The sequence below is a fragment of the Micropterus salmoides genome, unplaced genomic scaffold (genome assembly GCF_014851395.1).
Source record: "Micropterus salmoides isolate LMB-PRFRI ecotype aquatic unplaced genomic scaffold, ASM1485139v1 Ms_hic_scaffold_14, whole genome shotgun sequence".
Classification (NCBI taxonomy): Eukaryota; Metazoa; Chordata; class Actinopteri; order Centrarchiformes; family Centrarchidae; genus Micropterus; species Micropterus salmoides.
The window spans coordinates 3,178,848-3,195,302 of record NW_024040485.1 but is presented as its reverse complement, the minus strand read 5'-3'; the positions used below and the strand labels follow the sequence as shown (position 1 = coordinate 3,195,302).

The 16,455-nt window shown below is 39.3% G+C and overlaps 1 protein-coding gene across 2 annotated transcripts in view; it reads right to left on the bottom strand.

The window, feature by feature from the left end:
• myo10 (myosin X) overlaps nucleotides 1-16,455 on the bottom strand; it is a 129,986-nt gene that overhangs the window by 21,763 nt on the left and 91,768 nt on the right. For both annotated transcript variants that reach the window (XM_038717229.1, XM_038717230.1), the window contains exons 14-19: nucleotides 15,394-15,460; nucleotides 14,905-14,997; nucleotides 13,083-13,151; nucleotides 12,766-12,848; nucleotides 11,950-12,058; nucleotides 10,785-10,865 (exon numbers count right to left, since the gene is read on the bottom strand). In XM_038717229.1, coding sequence (XP_038573157.1) covers nucleotides 10,785-10,865; nucleotides 11,950-12,058; nucleotides 12,766-12,848; nucleotides 13,083-13,151; nucleotides 14,905-14,997; nucleotides 15,394-15,460 — 502 coding nt within the window. The remainder of the gene's footprint in view (nucleotides 1-10,784; nucleotides 10,866-11,949; nucleotides 12,059-12,765; nucleotides 12,849-13,082; nucleotides 13,152-14,904; nucleotides 14,998-15,393; nucleotides 15,461-16,455) is intronic.

Genomic DNA, 16,455 nt, shown 5'->3' with positions numbered 1-16,455 from the left:
GCAATTTAGTCCAGTCAATGCAGTCAGCTGCTCATACAACACTATTATAACAGTACTGACAATGTAGGAAACCACGCACCGTGTTGGTGATTGATTTTAGATTTAAACTCAATTTCTGTTTGAGAGCATGTTTGCAACACTGAAATATTGTTTTATATCATACAAAAGACTTTACGGTGATGAAAGGGTCAATTGAAAGCAATTCTGTATTGCAGTTTGCTTTCTGGATAGAAAAGGGAATAAAAAACACAGACAAGGGTTTTTGGTGGTGGGCCTTTTCTTTTTTTGGGGAGGTAGTGGAACAAGCTTAAAACAACATCATACTTTATAAAGTTTCTATGCCAAACAAGTAAGAAAGCAGTGCATTTAAACATCTGGCAGAGCAGCATTGTCATCTCATTGGAATGACAAAAAATAATCACTCAATCACTAAATGTTCTACTTTCTTCACTGGTCTCTAACTGTGTCTTTCTGCTGCTTGTTGCTGAGCGGTATTGTATGGAGACTAAACCAGACATGTAAAGCCAAATCTATGAGCCAAAAGAGAGGCTAAATAACTGCGTAAAAAATTCTGGCAAACTATTTCATATGACGTCTGCAGCTAAACCCCACGACACTTCCATCCCTTTAAACTTCCACACGCATCTACAGACACCAACATACATAACACTGCATTCCACTCATTCACAACGTTGAACTCAGAGGGAGAAGTGCATACGACAGTGGCAGCCATCAACAAATCAAAACCCTTCAAAAAAAAAAAACACACTTGGCATTGAGATACCAATTTTCCTTACAGGAGTGCATTCAGTGAAAGCCATTTTCCCGGGGACCTCTCTCACCCTGTAACCTCAGTGGGTGTAGGAGGGCTTAGAATAAGAGGGTGCTTTCAAACCCACTAGTAATGCCCCCTTTATTCAGCGCCCATCATCCCTGATAGCCTGTTGATGGCCCATTTAAGCTGCTGAGATGAAGGGAGGCCAATTCACCACCAGATCTCGACTGAGTGATTGAATAGTGGCCTTTAACCGCTACCGGCCACAGAGGGGACTTAATTAGCATAACTGACATTTGCATACGGCCGGCTGCAGCGTACAATGCTGAGCGGTGTCAGGAAGCTGCCCTCTGCCTCCTGCCTTTCTTTGCCCCCTGTTTTCTATCTCTATAGTTTCCTCTTTCTGCTCAGATTCTAGCTGCTTCTGGGATGTCAACAACCACTCTTTTTGGGAAGCTTATTCAGCTGCCTGGCCAACGTGGTAAATGAAATCGCTCCATCTTTCTTCTTCTCTATCATTCTTTCATTCTCTGAAACACAATCTGGAGAAGTTTCATGCTGTGTCAAAGCGCAGCCTCTGTCATTTTAAAAGACAAAATAAGAGACCTTCTCTTGCTTTCTGACTTCGTCACAACATTTTCTATTGCAGAAAGATCCATTTTATCCTTTCTATAGAGCATTTCTGTCAATGAAATAACTAAAGCTGTCTGAAGTGAGAATAAATAGCTCAAACTGAGACCTCTGTTGTCTACCTGCAGAGAGAAAGCTGTATGGGTCTAACACAGAATGATGCTCTGCCTTTATATAATACACATAAATCTACTTCCCCGCGACCCTGTACACAGGATAAGCGGTCGACGATGGATAGATGGACATAAATCTACTTTGGAAACTAGTGTCAAGGTTTAAATATTTTACATAAGTCACAAAAACCTGCAATTTTTTCACATATAATTTAAAGTGTGTTTTGAGGTCATTTGCAGTATCCATCTGATGTCTTTTCTATGCAGCAAAGTTCAAATGAAGAGAAATATTACTGTTAATATTGTGCTTCCAACTTTGTGTTTGCCCATTTCTTGTTTCAACATGCCAGTGTCCTCATGCACAAAGCCAGCTCCATAAAGAGACGGTTTTCCCAGTTTAGTGTGGAGATACTGCTGTGCACAGAGCTCTGACCTCAACCCCATCCCACACCTTTAGGATGAACTGGAATGCCTCCAGAATTTTGTACATTTGGGGAGGATGCCAAGCAGTCAGAATAACTGTTCTGAAATAAGTTAGTACAACAATCAGCATCCAGAACAAAGACTGAGAAGTAAACTCAGTGTCTTTCTCAGCCCAACTTCCCTGCTAAATAACTCAGAGCTCGGGGCATTCAACAGGACAAAAGGGGGCGTGATAGTCCTCTCCTGAGGGGGTTGGGAACCCAAGGAGGAAGACAGGGAAGACAACCGAACTCAGGATGAGCCGTCCATCCTTCCCCACCAGTAAGAAGGTACAGAGAGCTGGAATGTTGCATGATACCGAATCTTTATTCATTTAATAATTTTTCATTAAAAATTATTCATTAATGCTTTTACTTGCAGTTGGAGCTACAAATGTCTGTACTTCAATTTCTCTGTGTGAGATTTCATCTTCATCATCTCTTGTATCTACATTTTAGGCATCAAGATTACAGTCAGTGAAAAAAAGTTATGTATTTATGGAGAAATGCAAGAATCAGGCTCCAGACAGTAACAGCACATTCATCTTGGAAAGAAGCTGTGATTTTAAGAATAGTGAGCTGATGAAACATTGTTTGGTCAAAGGACATCTCACTTTACCTGCCATAATGTATTGACACTGGTCAGTTTGACCCTTCACACTAGCCTTCAAGTAAAATTTGAAGCACACTTTAAAACCTGGGAAATCTTAGATGGAGTTAGGATGCCTATGCCCATTTGCGTAAATGCCAAAAAATGATCTGGTTGAAGGTTCTGACCCACTGCTGCCAGATACGTTCATCTGGATCTGTTGTGGCCTACTTTACAGTTATTGTCATATAGGGTTGCAATTGCCCTTCAGCAGCCCAGAGTGGCAGTAACAGATTACTGGTCATTACCCAGAAGGTATCAAATGAGATATTCTCCTTGTGTCAAATCCAATTTTCTCTGGAGGAGGACTTGGTCTGCTCTTAAGGAAAAGGCTCTTTTTTTGCACCAAAAAGATTTTCTGCCAATGACTATACTCAACACAAAAGCAGAAAATTCTCACATTTGAGAAGCTGGAACCAGAGAACATTTGGCAGATCAACATTCTTGCTTTAAACAGGACCAAGAGCATCTAGAACACAAAGAAGTCTGTGTTTCTTTGTCAGAAGTCTTGTTTGCTGCTGGGCGTCCAGGTCTGAATGTGGGAGCCAGCAGGGATTATCACTCTCTGCTCAGTAGGGGCTGCTCTACTGAGTTTTGGGGAATCCCTAGAACAATGTTTTCCGCTCATAGATGGACACAAATCCGATCTAAATCCCTGACCCTGCTGGATTTAAGCCTTACCCACTTTGAAGGAGGATTCTTATTGGTTTAAATTTCTCATAATCATCAACGACACACAGGATTCCTGCAGGGGTAGTATTACTGAGATGAAACCAACAAATACAAAGACAGACAGACCGATACCATGGACAGTTAAGTTGCCGAGAAAATTTCATCTAGCCTCTTTGCACAAGTTCTGATAACGAATAAGAACTCAGAACAAATAATGACACCGAACAAAACATCCTGAATCTGAATACACCAGTGAGATGAATGAAAAGATGAATCACTGACTGTACCACAGGTCAGTATTAACGGCCTAGTTTTAAAAAGGGAAATTATAAAACATGCTGGACAAAGAGCAGCTATGGTCTAGGGATTGAACAAATTATTCTTTCCCATTATCTATTGATCTGTCAGTTATTCTTTTAATTTATCAATTAGTGGAACATGTGGATTGTTTGTTTTGTCTGACTAACAGTCCAAAACCCAAAGGTACTGAATTCATGATATAAATCGAAAGATAAGCGTCAACGTCAAATTCTCACCTCTGGAAAGCTGGAACAAAAGTAAATGTTTGGTATCAACAACTCGCACAAAAAGTGACTTTGACACAATGTTCGATTCTTAAAATCGTGGCACAGCAGGACACACCTGGCAGATGGGTGCACTTCACTGAAGTATGTGACAGACATTATTTCCCATTTTAACATCACAGAGATTGTTTTCTGTGTTTCGGCTATATTGAAGGATCAACAGCAGCAAAAGTGAAATCCCATTAGAAAGAGAACTGAGCTTTTCATCAATGAAACTACTTTCTCTTCATTATCATGTCATTAACTAAACACTCTCCTCATTATGTGTTCAACCTGATCATGCTTTGCCTTTCAAGCTCGATATAATTGTAATAATCATCATGCACTTGCAGCAAAGCATAGCCATGCAGGCTCCATCTCAAGTGTGTCATTTTGGTTCTGAAAGCCTTCAAGTCCAATTAACGAGACGACTAACAGGAAGCATCAGAGGGACTCTCTGTTCGTCCAGTGCATGGCAGTATAACATTACACAGCAATAATCTCTCATTGGATTAATTAATTCTGTAATTAAGAAACAAGCTGGTGCGTCTTTTTCTGGCTATTGGTAGAAAAATGACATCTGTTATGCTCAGGCTTTTTTCTTCTAAAATGAAACTTAATTTAAACAGAGACATCACCTGAGAACACAGACAAACCTTAACAGCTTTCCCACCTTTATACCAAATGTAAGCCTATTGCAATTTGAACAATGCAGCAGTTACTACATTGATTTGGATTCCTCTTAATTACTGCTGCAGTCTATATTACTGTTGATTCGCTTTGCCAAAAATCTAAAGAGATTAATTAGGGAAGTTGGATATGCATTGGTGTCACTCAAAAACATATTTTAACATTATATGCATGCTTTATGATATCTTCATCTTCCTTTTTATTTTCGTGCATTTCTACTAGAACCTTTGTGTGACTGGTCATTTTTTGTGCCTGAAAAGCCTGGAATGATGAGGAACTCGCTTTGTGCATCTGTCATGTGTCTGAACACAAACTATGTGTCATCTCATGCCACAGCATTAAAACCCTCCACTGGACACTTAAACCCTGTGCAACAAGCGCACACTTGAATGCACCGCTTCCCATTTAAAACATGCATCAGGTCTCACCGTGCATCGTAGCTCCCAGCTTCCCTTCCTCAGGCTTCGTCAGATCAGAGACAAACGGTAAATGACAGAAAACTTCCCAAAGCTGCTATCCCCGTGTCTCTCCTCAACACACTGAGACATAGACATTCACACACACTCTTTCTCTCTGCCTCCACAGAGTCAAACAAAGGCTTTCAAACCCAGAACTCCACTCCCCTTTTTGTGTGGAGAGGGAGGGCTGTGGTTGTCATGGTGATGCGTCTCCTGCTGAGGCTAATTTGTGCAGGCCACTTGTAGGCTTGAGAGAGAGAGAGAGAGAGAGAGAGAGAGAGAGAGAGAGAGAGAGAGTGTGTCTCTGTGTGTCAGAGAACAGGCTGTTTACATTCAAATGTGGTGGTGACTTTTGTGTCCACTCACTGCAGCTAACTAGACTGATGAACTGGTGTGATGCTGCCCCAGACTGGCTGAACTGGACCCAACATGATGGGAAACTGGGCAGAGTGATAATTCGATTATATCATCCATCAACGTCCCGTCGATTCATATCATCTTTCATCTTATCATTTTTGTAATCTTATTGTGAGATTTTTACACATTTACACATGGTATACGTAAAGTTGGATAAATGTGGTTTTATTTTATCTTATCCTATCAATGCAATTAAAAATGGACAAAGTGTGAGTTTTGCTCTGAAGCCATTCATAACAGTAGAACACAGTTCATTGCATTGAACATCAGTTTGATTATTTCACATGGGTCTCTAACATACTTTTTTCAGGTATTTTTAAATATTGTGGTGGGATTTTAACCGTTTCACCTAGCCCTCTTCAGACTTTGCCAACCCTGCTTTTGCTTATGAATGAACTGGATATTGTGTTCCAAAGTTGTATTTATACAAAGATACATTTCAGAGAAGTTTCTTTTGTCGTGGATGTTATGGGAAAAAGTCTTCAGGCCAGCGGACCTGTGACCTGTCATTGCCTCCCAGCTCAGCACTGTTCCCGGCAGCTTGCTCTGTATCCAGCCATCAGACTTTGCTCGGGTTTCTTAGACTGAAGCTAATATCTCTGTCCACACAGGAGGCCTGTTCTTCTCATGCAAACTAATCAGAGCCCAAAGTTTAATTGAACAGTTATGTTATAATATATATAAAAAAACATTTACAGTGAAATTTGAATTTGTTTAGGAATTGTGTCTTTTCCTGCCCGCATGATTTGTTTTAAAATATGATCCGACTGCTGGTGATGTGCACATGGGCTGTTAGCATGCTAAGATTAGCATACCCTTCCCTGACTTACATGAACCATACAATGTGCCATTCAGTTATTATTCAAGTGTTTGGTGTGCACAAGTGACATCTCAGCTTTTTTGATACTACCGCTTGGGGTGTCAAAGTCAAAGTTTTTCAGATCTTATACATTGTGGCTTCAATTTTGAGAGTTAGAGCACATTTAGAATGCACATTAAATAATAACAATTACAATACTTACAATTATATCTTTGGTTCCTGGGACTAAGGAGTCAGACAGAGACACTGATTTATCCGATTTATCCTAGTTAAACTGATAACTGACAGTAATAACAGAGATGTGGGTATTCTTCTAGAGATACAAAAGCACACAGCAATGTGTTGTCAATACATGTCCAGTCCTGCTAACAACAAGAACAAAAATCAATAGACTCTGATCAGCCTCCATAGTTGTTATTACTGTCAAAACACACACACGCACACACACTATAATGCTGCCTACAGAAGGATGGGGTTGCTATGGTGACGGGCTACTGCATTTGATGAGCATAGATGATGAGGATGACAGCTTTTTATGAGCGGGCGAGCGTGTGTGTGTGTGTGTGTGTTCGTGTGTGTGCGCGTGTGTGCGTGTGTGAGAAAGCATGAATAGGGAGTTGTTGTGCTTAAAAGACACAAAGGAAAATGTCTGGAAATGCTGACATCTGCCTGCTGATCATCCTTTTATCCAAACTGAATTCTTTATGTCTGACTGTCTTATAAGCACACCAACAAAGTATTAAAATCACAAAGTATAAAGTTATAACATAAAACAAACAAAAAAAGAAAACAAGAGTTAATTTGATGTATTGGAGGTGTCATTATTACTCTGATGTAATACTGTTATGTCTTTGTTTACTTATCACTTTTGGGTTTTTTTGTTGTTTTTTTTTTACAGAAAATGAAAACAGTACTTTTGTAAAGTGGAGAAAAAGATTGATAGAGAAAATCTAAAGCTCAAAGCAATCACATTTCTGGTTTGGCTCATTTAAACAAATCCAAAAGGGTACATTTCTCTATTCATGTTTGGTCTGAGTCAGAGACAAGCACTCAATATATCTCATGTTAAACTAAAGTTTAGTTGGAGGGATTTAGGACTCTCGCTATCCTTGTCCGAATGTACGATGTTTTCCCACAGTCTGCATTTCTCTAATCTCTACAACGCAGATGCAAAGTTAGCATGACCCATACTCAGAATAACCACAATTGAGAATAAAACCCAGATTGAAAAATACCGTATTTTTCCTTTATGAGGCAGTCTTGTACTAATGTCTTCTTTTGTACAACAAGAAGGAAACATCTGATATGAGTGCAGGTAGAAACACCCCAATCACTGAAGTAACTTTCTGGTAAGACTCCTGTGTCTTTGGTGTGTGACTATTTCAAAGTGTACAGTAAGTGCACACGTGTGTGTGTGTGTGTGTGTTCATATGTCTATGTGGGTCCTAATTTTATTTAGAGCCAACAGTCTGTCCACACTATTATGCATTCAGTCAATATATTGATATTTCCACAGAGACTCCACTTCCCATCTGCAGGAGTCTCATGACCCTGCAGGCTTTTTCAACACATTGTTACATCACCGCACCGAAATAGTCTGTTAGTCACCAAATTAAACTCTCCTCACTTCCCAAAATGTCTTTACTTTCCAAAAATGTCTCAAAAAACAGAGGAGCTAAAAGTTTAAACTAATTCTAAAGGTTTCTGAGGCAACACTTCCACACTGAAGTGTTGATTTTTAGGGGTTTATTATTGTTCACCATCATCATCCTTTCTGCGTCCATCTTCGTGCCCCCCCTTACATCAGACACCTGCTCAGAGTCAAACAGGCAGATGACAGGGACGCCTCTCGGGGGCTTTTAGGGGCCGCGTGCCGTCCTGTCCTGACCCTTTTTCCCACTGGGGCAGCCCTAACATCCCCCCACCTCCTTCCCTCACTACATTAAGCCCCATTCAAAAGTCATCATCCAGCCTTGTTTAACATTCAATCAGAAGAGGAGTGCAGACGGTTGTGTTTCGCCTCATAAAAACACGCCGGCTGTCCCGCTGGTCTCCAGAGGACAACAAAGATGTCCACAGTGTGTGTGTATCTTATCTATGCATATGTATTGTGTATCTATTCATCGGAAATTTAAGAAATAAAATTGTCCTTCAGATTAAAAAAGGACAGCAGAGTAGAATCACACAGACTCTAAACTAAACTAAACATTAAAGGCTTCCCATGTACACTTTTGGTTTTGAACTTCATGGCAGTATACAGAGTTTTTTAATGAGCAATCAGACCAACTGTTCTGACTGCTCACTACGTGCACAGTATGCCATGTATGACTTTTGAGGGTGGTAGGTAAAATAAGCACAACGTAAATACAGTGTGAAGCGAACAAAACTGTGACTGAAATCAGGTAAGTAAGGCAAACAATATGGCCGCAGATTGTGGTTCTTGACAGTTTGGACACAATTTGTTCACAGCTCAAAAAGTGTTTTGCTTCTCAGATGTACTCACAACCCTTCATCACAGTAAAAAATAAATAAAATGTAAAAACTCACGTGGACGCAATCATCTCTCACACACACACACACACACACACACACACACACACACACACACACACACACAGGGGTCTCGGTGTGAATCATCAAACTCTACAGACAGAAACACTCTTCACTGACGGTACAGACGTGTTACATCTGTACAAAGTGTCCACATCTGAGCCTGGCAGAGCAATGAGTGGTGTGAAGAAACAGGAAATGGACAAAATAACATAAACGCCTGTCATTATGATATAATCTAATCTCACAGCCATGCCAGTTTCTGTTTATTTCTGTTGATACTGACGAATTGTTTATATCCACTGTACTCTACAATATGCCCGCCTGAGGATGAATTCCACCACTGGAAAACTATCTATATCTTATCACTGCAAGCTGTTGATAAAATGCTTTTTGGCTGGTGGATTTGTTAAACATTTTGAGAATATTTGGAGAAATAATTGTACTGGGAACATACATTCTGACAATAACTGCTTTACAACAGCTTAATGTTGTAAAGCAGTTTTAAAAATATTCACTGTCAGCTACTACTGTATCAGTTAAACCATACAACCAGTTAGCAGGGACTCTTCTCTGGTAGCTAACAACTACTGATGACTAGTCATGGTAACTATCAATAATTACAGACATCAGTAATCAGTGTGAATCGATTCCACTACTGACTGTATTTCTACATCAACGTGACACATCTGACGTTTGCAATGATGCTGCTAATGAGTCGACAAAGCATCCAGACAGACATCGATAAGATACTGATCCAAGAATAGTTCTGCCAGTGAGTTAGTCAATACACGGCAGCCTGGGGAGTTAAGTCAATTTCAAGCCTCGTTTCAAACCACAGACTGTAGACGTTACAAGCCAGAAATAAAATATAGAGCTAAGGCAGTGGAGCCTGGTCGCTTCTTAAAGCGGACTGAGGAAGCAGCAACCTCCATGACTCCTCCATGACTGAGCATGATATGCTGAGACAGTTGTCAATCAAGCAAATTCACCCACAATCCAACGTCAGGCTCCATTTCCAGCTCAGCCTTAGCCCCTTCGTCTTTCAGGCTTTTGATGTCTTTTCTCCTAGAGGGGTTCTTTCATTGCTCATGCTGTAATAGATTTTACTTTTCATATAGACAGAAAACTGTGTTATCGTGCGTCTGAATTTAGGAAGCCAGATAAAGGAATAACTCTATGAAACAGCGCCTGGCCAACACTAACAGATGCTAACATGAGAGGGGGATGGGATTTGGGCTCTCTCATCGTCAAGTGTCTTTGTTGTTGTTTTTTACTGTATTGTCATTTCTGTTGTTTTCTATTGCCTGTGAACTTTGATGCCATTTTTGCCAGGACTCTTGAGAAGAGAATATCCTGGTTAACATTTTTTTTTTAAAAGTCAGTGTCTTCCAAATGCAAATGTTTTCCAGAGCAGAAAACAGAAGTGTAACATGTATGTATCCAGCACAAATCACGTCATGAGTTCAGTCGTTGGAAAATTAATTTTGCAATATTAGTACACAAAACAGTTCAACTGAGATGCATTTTGAGTTAGGATTGGTTATAGGAGTTCTAAGAAGGTTAATTACAAAAGTTATATTTATATCCTCAATAAACATAAATTAAATACAATATTCTGTGAATATGGATTCGCTGCAGTCAGTGGTGGGAGTCACAGTGCAGACGGTTAATCCCTCCATTCTTTCCTGTATATAATTTGTGTACATTATCCCCACATTCTACAATACTCCAGCCTGTTGCTAGGCAACCTGGGGTCAAAGGGCGCCAAAAGGGCCAGACACCTCTCATTCCTGTGTGTGGCTGGTGGGTGGGGGAGGACTGTTTGATTATTAAATGACAGACGATTCACACACACTCTCTCTACTTCAGTGCTCCGACATCCTGACCTGCTAATGTTTGCTTTAGGCAAAGTAACGAGTGTGTACTAGTGTGTGTGTGTTTGTGTGTGTGTGGTCGGTCCTGAATACCTATATCAGCACTCACCTTCTGTGTATTTGGTTTAATGCATCGAATGAAATATGGGTTGGAAGTGCTGAGTGTGGCCATCAGGGAGTGCAATGAAACCTGCAATAAAACAAACACTTTTGTTAGTACTAATATTACTATTCTTACTGCTATTGCTTCTACTACTACTACTTCTACTACTATAACTACTAATATTTATACTACTTCTACCTATCACCTATTTATCTGTGAAAGGTGCTATATCTAATATACATATAAGAAACGTTGCTTACTTACTACTGATGCTACTATTACTAGTATGACAGCTAATATTTTTAGTACCTTTTCTCCAAGAAAAGGTATTACTATTACTACTAGCTGCTACAGTGCTATTCCAAACTGTTATGCATCAAATGCACATATATTATACACCACAACTACATTAGTTACTGTTTTTTAATCATAAGTTACTGCCTTTACTAATGCAACTACTGTGGCCACAATGTACAAAGGTTTATACTATTACTGCTATCACCATTATTTGTGAATGTTATTGCATGAGTTACTGCAACTGTTACTAAAACTGTAATAACTTGTAATTCTCCTCCTTCTACCACCAGTATTATGATCACCATATTACTACTGTAATAACTACAACTACCGCTGCTACTATGGTTTCTAAAACAACTTACCACAAATGATCTACAACTACTGCTTCTAGTACTACTACACTATTTCTGCATCTACTGCTGCCGCTAAATTTCTGCAGAAATGGCTACCACTACTACCACAACTGCTACTACCACAATAACTACAAGTTTTTTCCTATTAATACAACTAATATAACTTCTATTACTAGTAATATTAAGACTGCTACTTTGACTTTTACAACAATTACAACTATTGCTATTACTACTAACAATGCAATTGTTAATACTGCCATGTTATTTTTTCCAACACTACTAGTATTACTGCCACTACTGCAGTACCACTTGTGCAACTACTATAATAGCTACTGATCCTAATGCTACTACCACTAGTGTCAGAATTAACTGAAACTAAAAAGAACACGCACTTATGTATAACTTCTCCTAATAAAGATCATTGAGCTCTGTAGTGTTTGTGTGGTCATGATACTTAGCACTGATGGACACAGTATTTGAGAAAGAGTAAACAGTAAACATGTTGTTTGTTTATGACCCACCTTAAACTGGGTGCTGACTGTGGGCCGTCTGTGCTTGGAGCTGTTCTTCAGAGTGTCCTGTTTGTTTCGGCTTAATACATGTTCAAACAGGTCGTAGACAAAGTCCAACCTTTCAGAAGAAAGGGGAATAGTTAGGATACAGATGCTGTGAAATTGCATTCTGAACATTAAATCTTCCTAATTTAATAGTAACTGCAATTAAAATAGTTGTTATTCAAGTGTCAGTGATAATGCACCATATTAATAGTGTACCCCAGTTATCAGTCATTGTTTAAGAAGTCACACTATGGACAGACTGAAATTATTTATAGTTATTAATAATGTATCCAAAAAAACTAACTTTCAATATTATATGTAAGTCTCTACGACAATCACATCAAAGTGAGATTATAACAGTATTTCTGGAAGTTTAGTTTTAGGTGTTTGAGTTTTGATTATTGCTTGACAAAAGTAGCTGTGAAAGGTGCAGACTGCAAATGTTCAACACATTTTAACAGGTGAGCCTGCAGAGCTGTGCACAGAGGAGAATGATAAACTTATTATGATACATTTGCTGTGAAAAAGCACCAGTTAGTTTTGGAATAGGAAACATGTTCAATTTGTTTGCCTGTACTCGTCCAGCTAAAATCGAAGAGTGAAAGGCTTTCAGTTTGAATTCTTGGTCTGAGAAAGTCTGGAGACACAGTCCAGCGTGCCTCTGAGCAAAGCATTTAATGCCAAACTCTCTTTTATTTGTAAAATTACAACAGTAGACAGGATGAAGCAAGTCATAATCATAATCCTCTCCTTCAAAAAGTTAGAAATGCTGCTATCTACCGGCTCTCCCTCAGCAGGTTGAGTATGTCATCTCTGAAAGTGTCTCTGTTCTTCTCCAACATCCCTCTCACATCGTACACCACCTGCAACAAACCACAGGGGGGCGTCAGAGAGTTATATAGGAACAAAGACAAGCGATGCACTACCTGGACATGTGTCTTCCTCTGCAGCTATTCAGTTTAAATGGATCAGTTTAGTATTTTTTGTGAAGATTGTTATCAAAAAACAAGCGGTATCTATAATGTTTTGAGCAATAGTTTGTTCTATTGCAGAAAACATACAACATACAGTAGGCAACACAGATATTAGGGTCTTACCTCTCCTGCATAGTGCTTGACTCCAAAGTAGTGCACAGCAACACGTGGCTTCACATAGAAAGAGTTTTTCTGCAGCAAAAGGAAGGAAACCATTTAATTGCTTTTGACAAACACTCCTCGCTCCTCTGTAATATCACTAACAAAATCACAGTCACTGAGAAAAAGGCAGACTTCAGATGATTACAGATCCGGTCTGTTTTCTGAGCTGAACAACTGAAATCATACCTGCATAAAATGTGCTCCTAATACTGCTGTAAAATAAGAAAACACGTCTCTGTGAATCAGAAAAACTGTATTATTCTCTGAGTAAAGAATCGACTCCTATAGTCGCCCTTTCAACCCTGTCTTCATGTCTCTGGTTTGTTGTATCCAATTGTCTTTTATTCGATCATAATCTTGTTTAATAAGGCTGTAAAGCTTCACTAAGAGCACAGCCAAGAAAATATTTACAAGTCTTCTACCTATTTACTGCTTGCAATCACATCAGTGTTTAAATCAAGTCAAGCTGTTTGCTGCAGATTTAAAAGCCAAGAACTGTAAACAGCTGTTGGCCAGAATTTGCTGACAGGATCAGTATCCTGTTAGCAACAGATCCTAAAAACATTACTTTTACTATAGAATGCAATGTGAATTATAACTGTAAGGTTCATATATGAATCTTCAGGTTCAGACTGCTTGTAACATTATTTCAAGCTAACAAAGGGACACATCCCAGGCCATGTACAGTTGTACCTGGGTCATTTTTATGACACATCATAAGTTTAGAAATTGTTCACAATGACAGAAAAAGACTAGTCTATTTCAGTTACTTATCGACACAAAGGCTAATCCTGGCGGTGGAAATAATCTTACTGGTTCCACTGGCTAGTGTTGTAGTCAAGACCGCCCAAACCGAGTACAAGTCAAGACCAAGACCAGTGTTTATCGAGACCGAGACAAGATCAAGGCTGAGAGCAGTCGAGACCAAGACCGAGGGAGGGCGAGACCGAGTCAAGACCAAAACCAGCATGGCATGCAATAAAATGTGGAATGAGATCATAGGTACTTTACAAATTGATCTGAAAGATCCACATTCCCATTAAAACACCCACATACAAACACTAAGAGCTGAAATCAACGTAAGCATCGCAGGGAGGGGTGACAGTTGTTAATTAGGGTTATTGGTTCCATTTGAAGCAACATGTTTTACTTCAAATCAAAGTTAGGATGTTAACAAATCAGACAATGCAAAAGCAATTTATTGATATTCCCAAAGTCATGGTCTTGAAATAAAATCCTGAGTCCTCAATGTCCGAGGCAAGACCGAGTACAAATGCGGTGGAGACTGAGACGAGACCAAGACCATCAAAAAGTGGTCTTAAGACCAAGAGCGGTCTCGAGTACTACAACACTTCCACTGGCGCAGAGGAAGTTTTTCTGAGACCACATACACAGAATAGAACTTATTCTGTCAAAATAATTCCTTAAAGTGTCTGAATGATGATGACTTGTTATCCTTTTTACACTCATTGCAATTTGTAGTTACGTTTTCTTTTGTTTAGATAGTAGAAGTCTTCACATTGTTAGCTTTTAATGTGTGAGCTTCTGTCTGGTGTTAATTAGGCTCAGACTCAGAAAAACTGCAGCCCAGTGTATTCATTCAAACATTTGTGTGTTCCCACTTTCACTCTGCAATTAGAGAACAAACTGCCGGACTAAATGTTAGTCCCACATTGATGAGAGACTCTCGAGTTGAACAGACTGGATGTGAAGCAGAACTCTGCAGTTAAAAAGTTGTTGAAAAGTGAAAGGGTCAACTGAAATGTGTTAGATGGAGACCTACTGAGTGCTGGCTGTGGAGTTTCTCCAGTAAGGTGTCGTCTGTGGCTTTAGGGAAGTGACTCTCCTCATTCATCAACGCCAGGAGACCCAGTTTCTATGGAAACACAGAGGGATCATCATCATTATCGATAACAAGATGATCTTACTTGTTCTTATCCTCACCACTGTCATCACAGCTATCTTGACGCTCTTTTTTTTCTTGACTTGCCTATTCTGATATTTATTATTTTTTAGTTACATAAATCCATATTTTAAAAGTTTACCTCCCAAGTACATAATTTCCTGTTCCCTCTTGTTAAACACGTCCAGAAACTTAATATTACTAGTAATATAATCTTCATCAACACCATCTCATTATTTACCTGCAACAAGACTTTCTAGAAATATTTGTTTTAAAAGGTATCAAAAATATCCACAGCAGCATCAACATCCCACTTCCTTCTGCACATAACTCCACAGTCGAGCTAGAGTTTTGGTATCACCCACAAACCTTCTCGATAAGATCCAGACACTCCCCGTTGTCCATCCAGTTGATGTCAACCCAAACCAGGCCTTCCCTGCAGGAAGCAACCAAAAAACAAACAACAAGGGTCAGAGAGAATTTACAACAGCAAATAAAGAAAAGGACAGCATTTCAAGGTAGCTGAGCTTGGCATGAAAGTAAACACATTATGATCTCGTATTCAAGTCTTTCAGTGGACCTTTCAGATGAACTTTTGGTCCAACCATCACCTGGCGTTTCATATTTTAGAGGAAACCCTCATACTGTGCTCCTGTGCAGGTAGCAAAGTCCTACAATCAGGACTACCAGCTGACAGCATGGCCATCTCTGTTTCATCCAAAAATATCACAACAAGATGACAAACACAGCCAAGACAGTTTGGAGGGCTGCAGACTCAAATAAAAAAACAGAGTGTTGGTGGAGGTGGAGGATATCAGGTAATAATTTGGTCGGACTGTACACTACACTGAGAAATAATGAAATGTTTATATATAATGTAAAATCATAATACTTGACAGGCTACAATATGCAGGGTTCTGATTTTCCATGCTAGGTTAGCCAGTTAAAGAGTGAGCCGGTGGCTCACATGGCAGCTTTCTAATGTCATGTTAATGAAATCTTGAATGTGTAATTTCCGTCTAAGGAGATCTAGAAGCCAAAGAACTATAAGTTAAAGCTAGCTTGTGAGATAGTGACCACAATCCTTCGCTCCTTCTGTCCTGACTGTGTGTTTGAACAATATACATTTGTAATATACCAAGAACTTAGTTATTTAGTCTCATGTGAGTTGCTATAAATTTAATCATTATGGAAAAGTAACACCACAAACTAGTCTTGCTTAAAGGTACCTAGCAGTAAGTTAGCTCAGTAGCTTAACTGCCATTTCAGTTAACATGATTTAGTGTGGTAAGCTACCTTAAATCACATTTTACATGTATTGAATTAGATTAACAGATTTTATTTATTTCGTTATAAATATTACATAGTAGACACCTGGCAAGGCAGATATCCCTGAACTATAAACAATAAATAATCAAAATAAATATTATT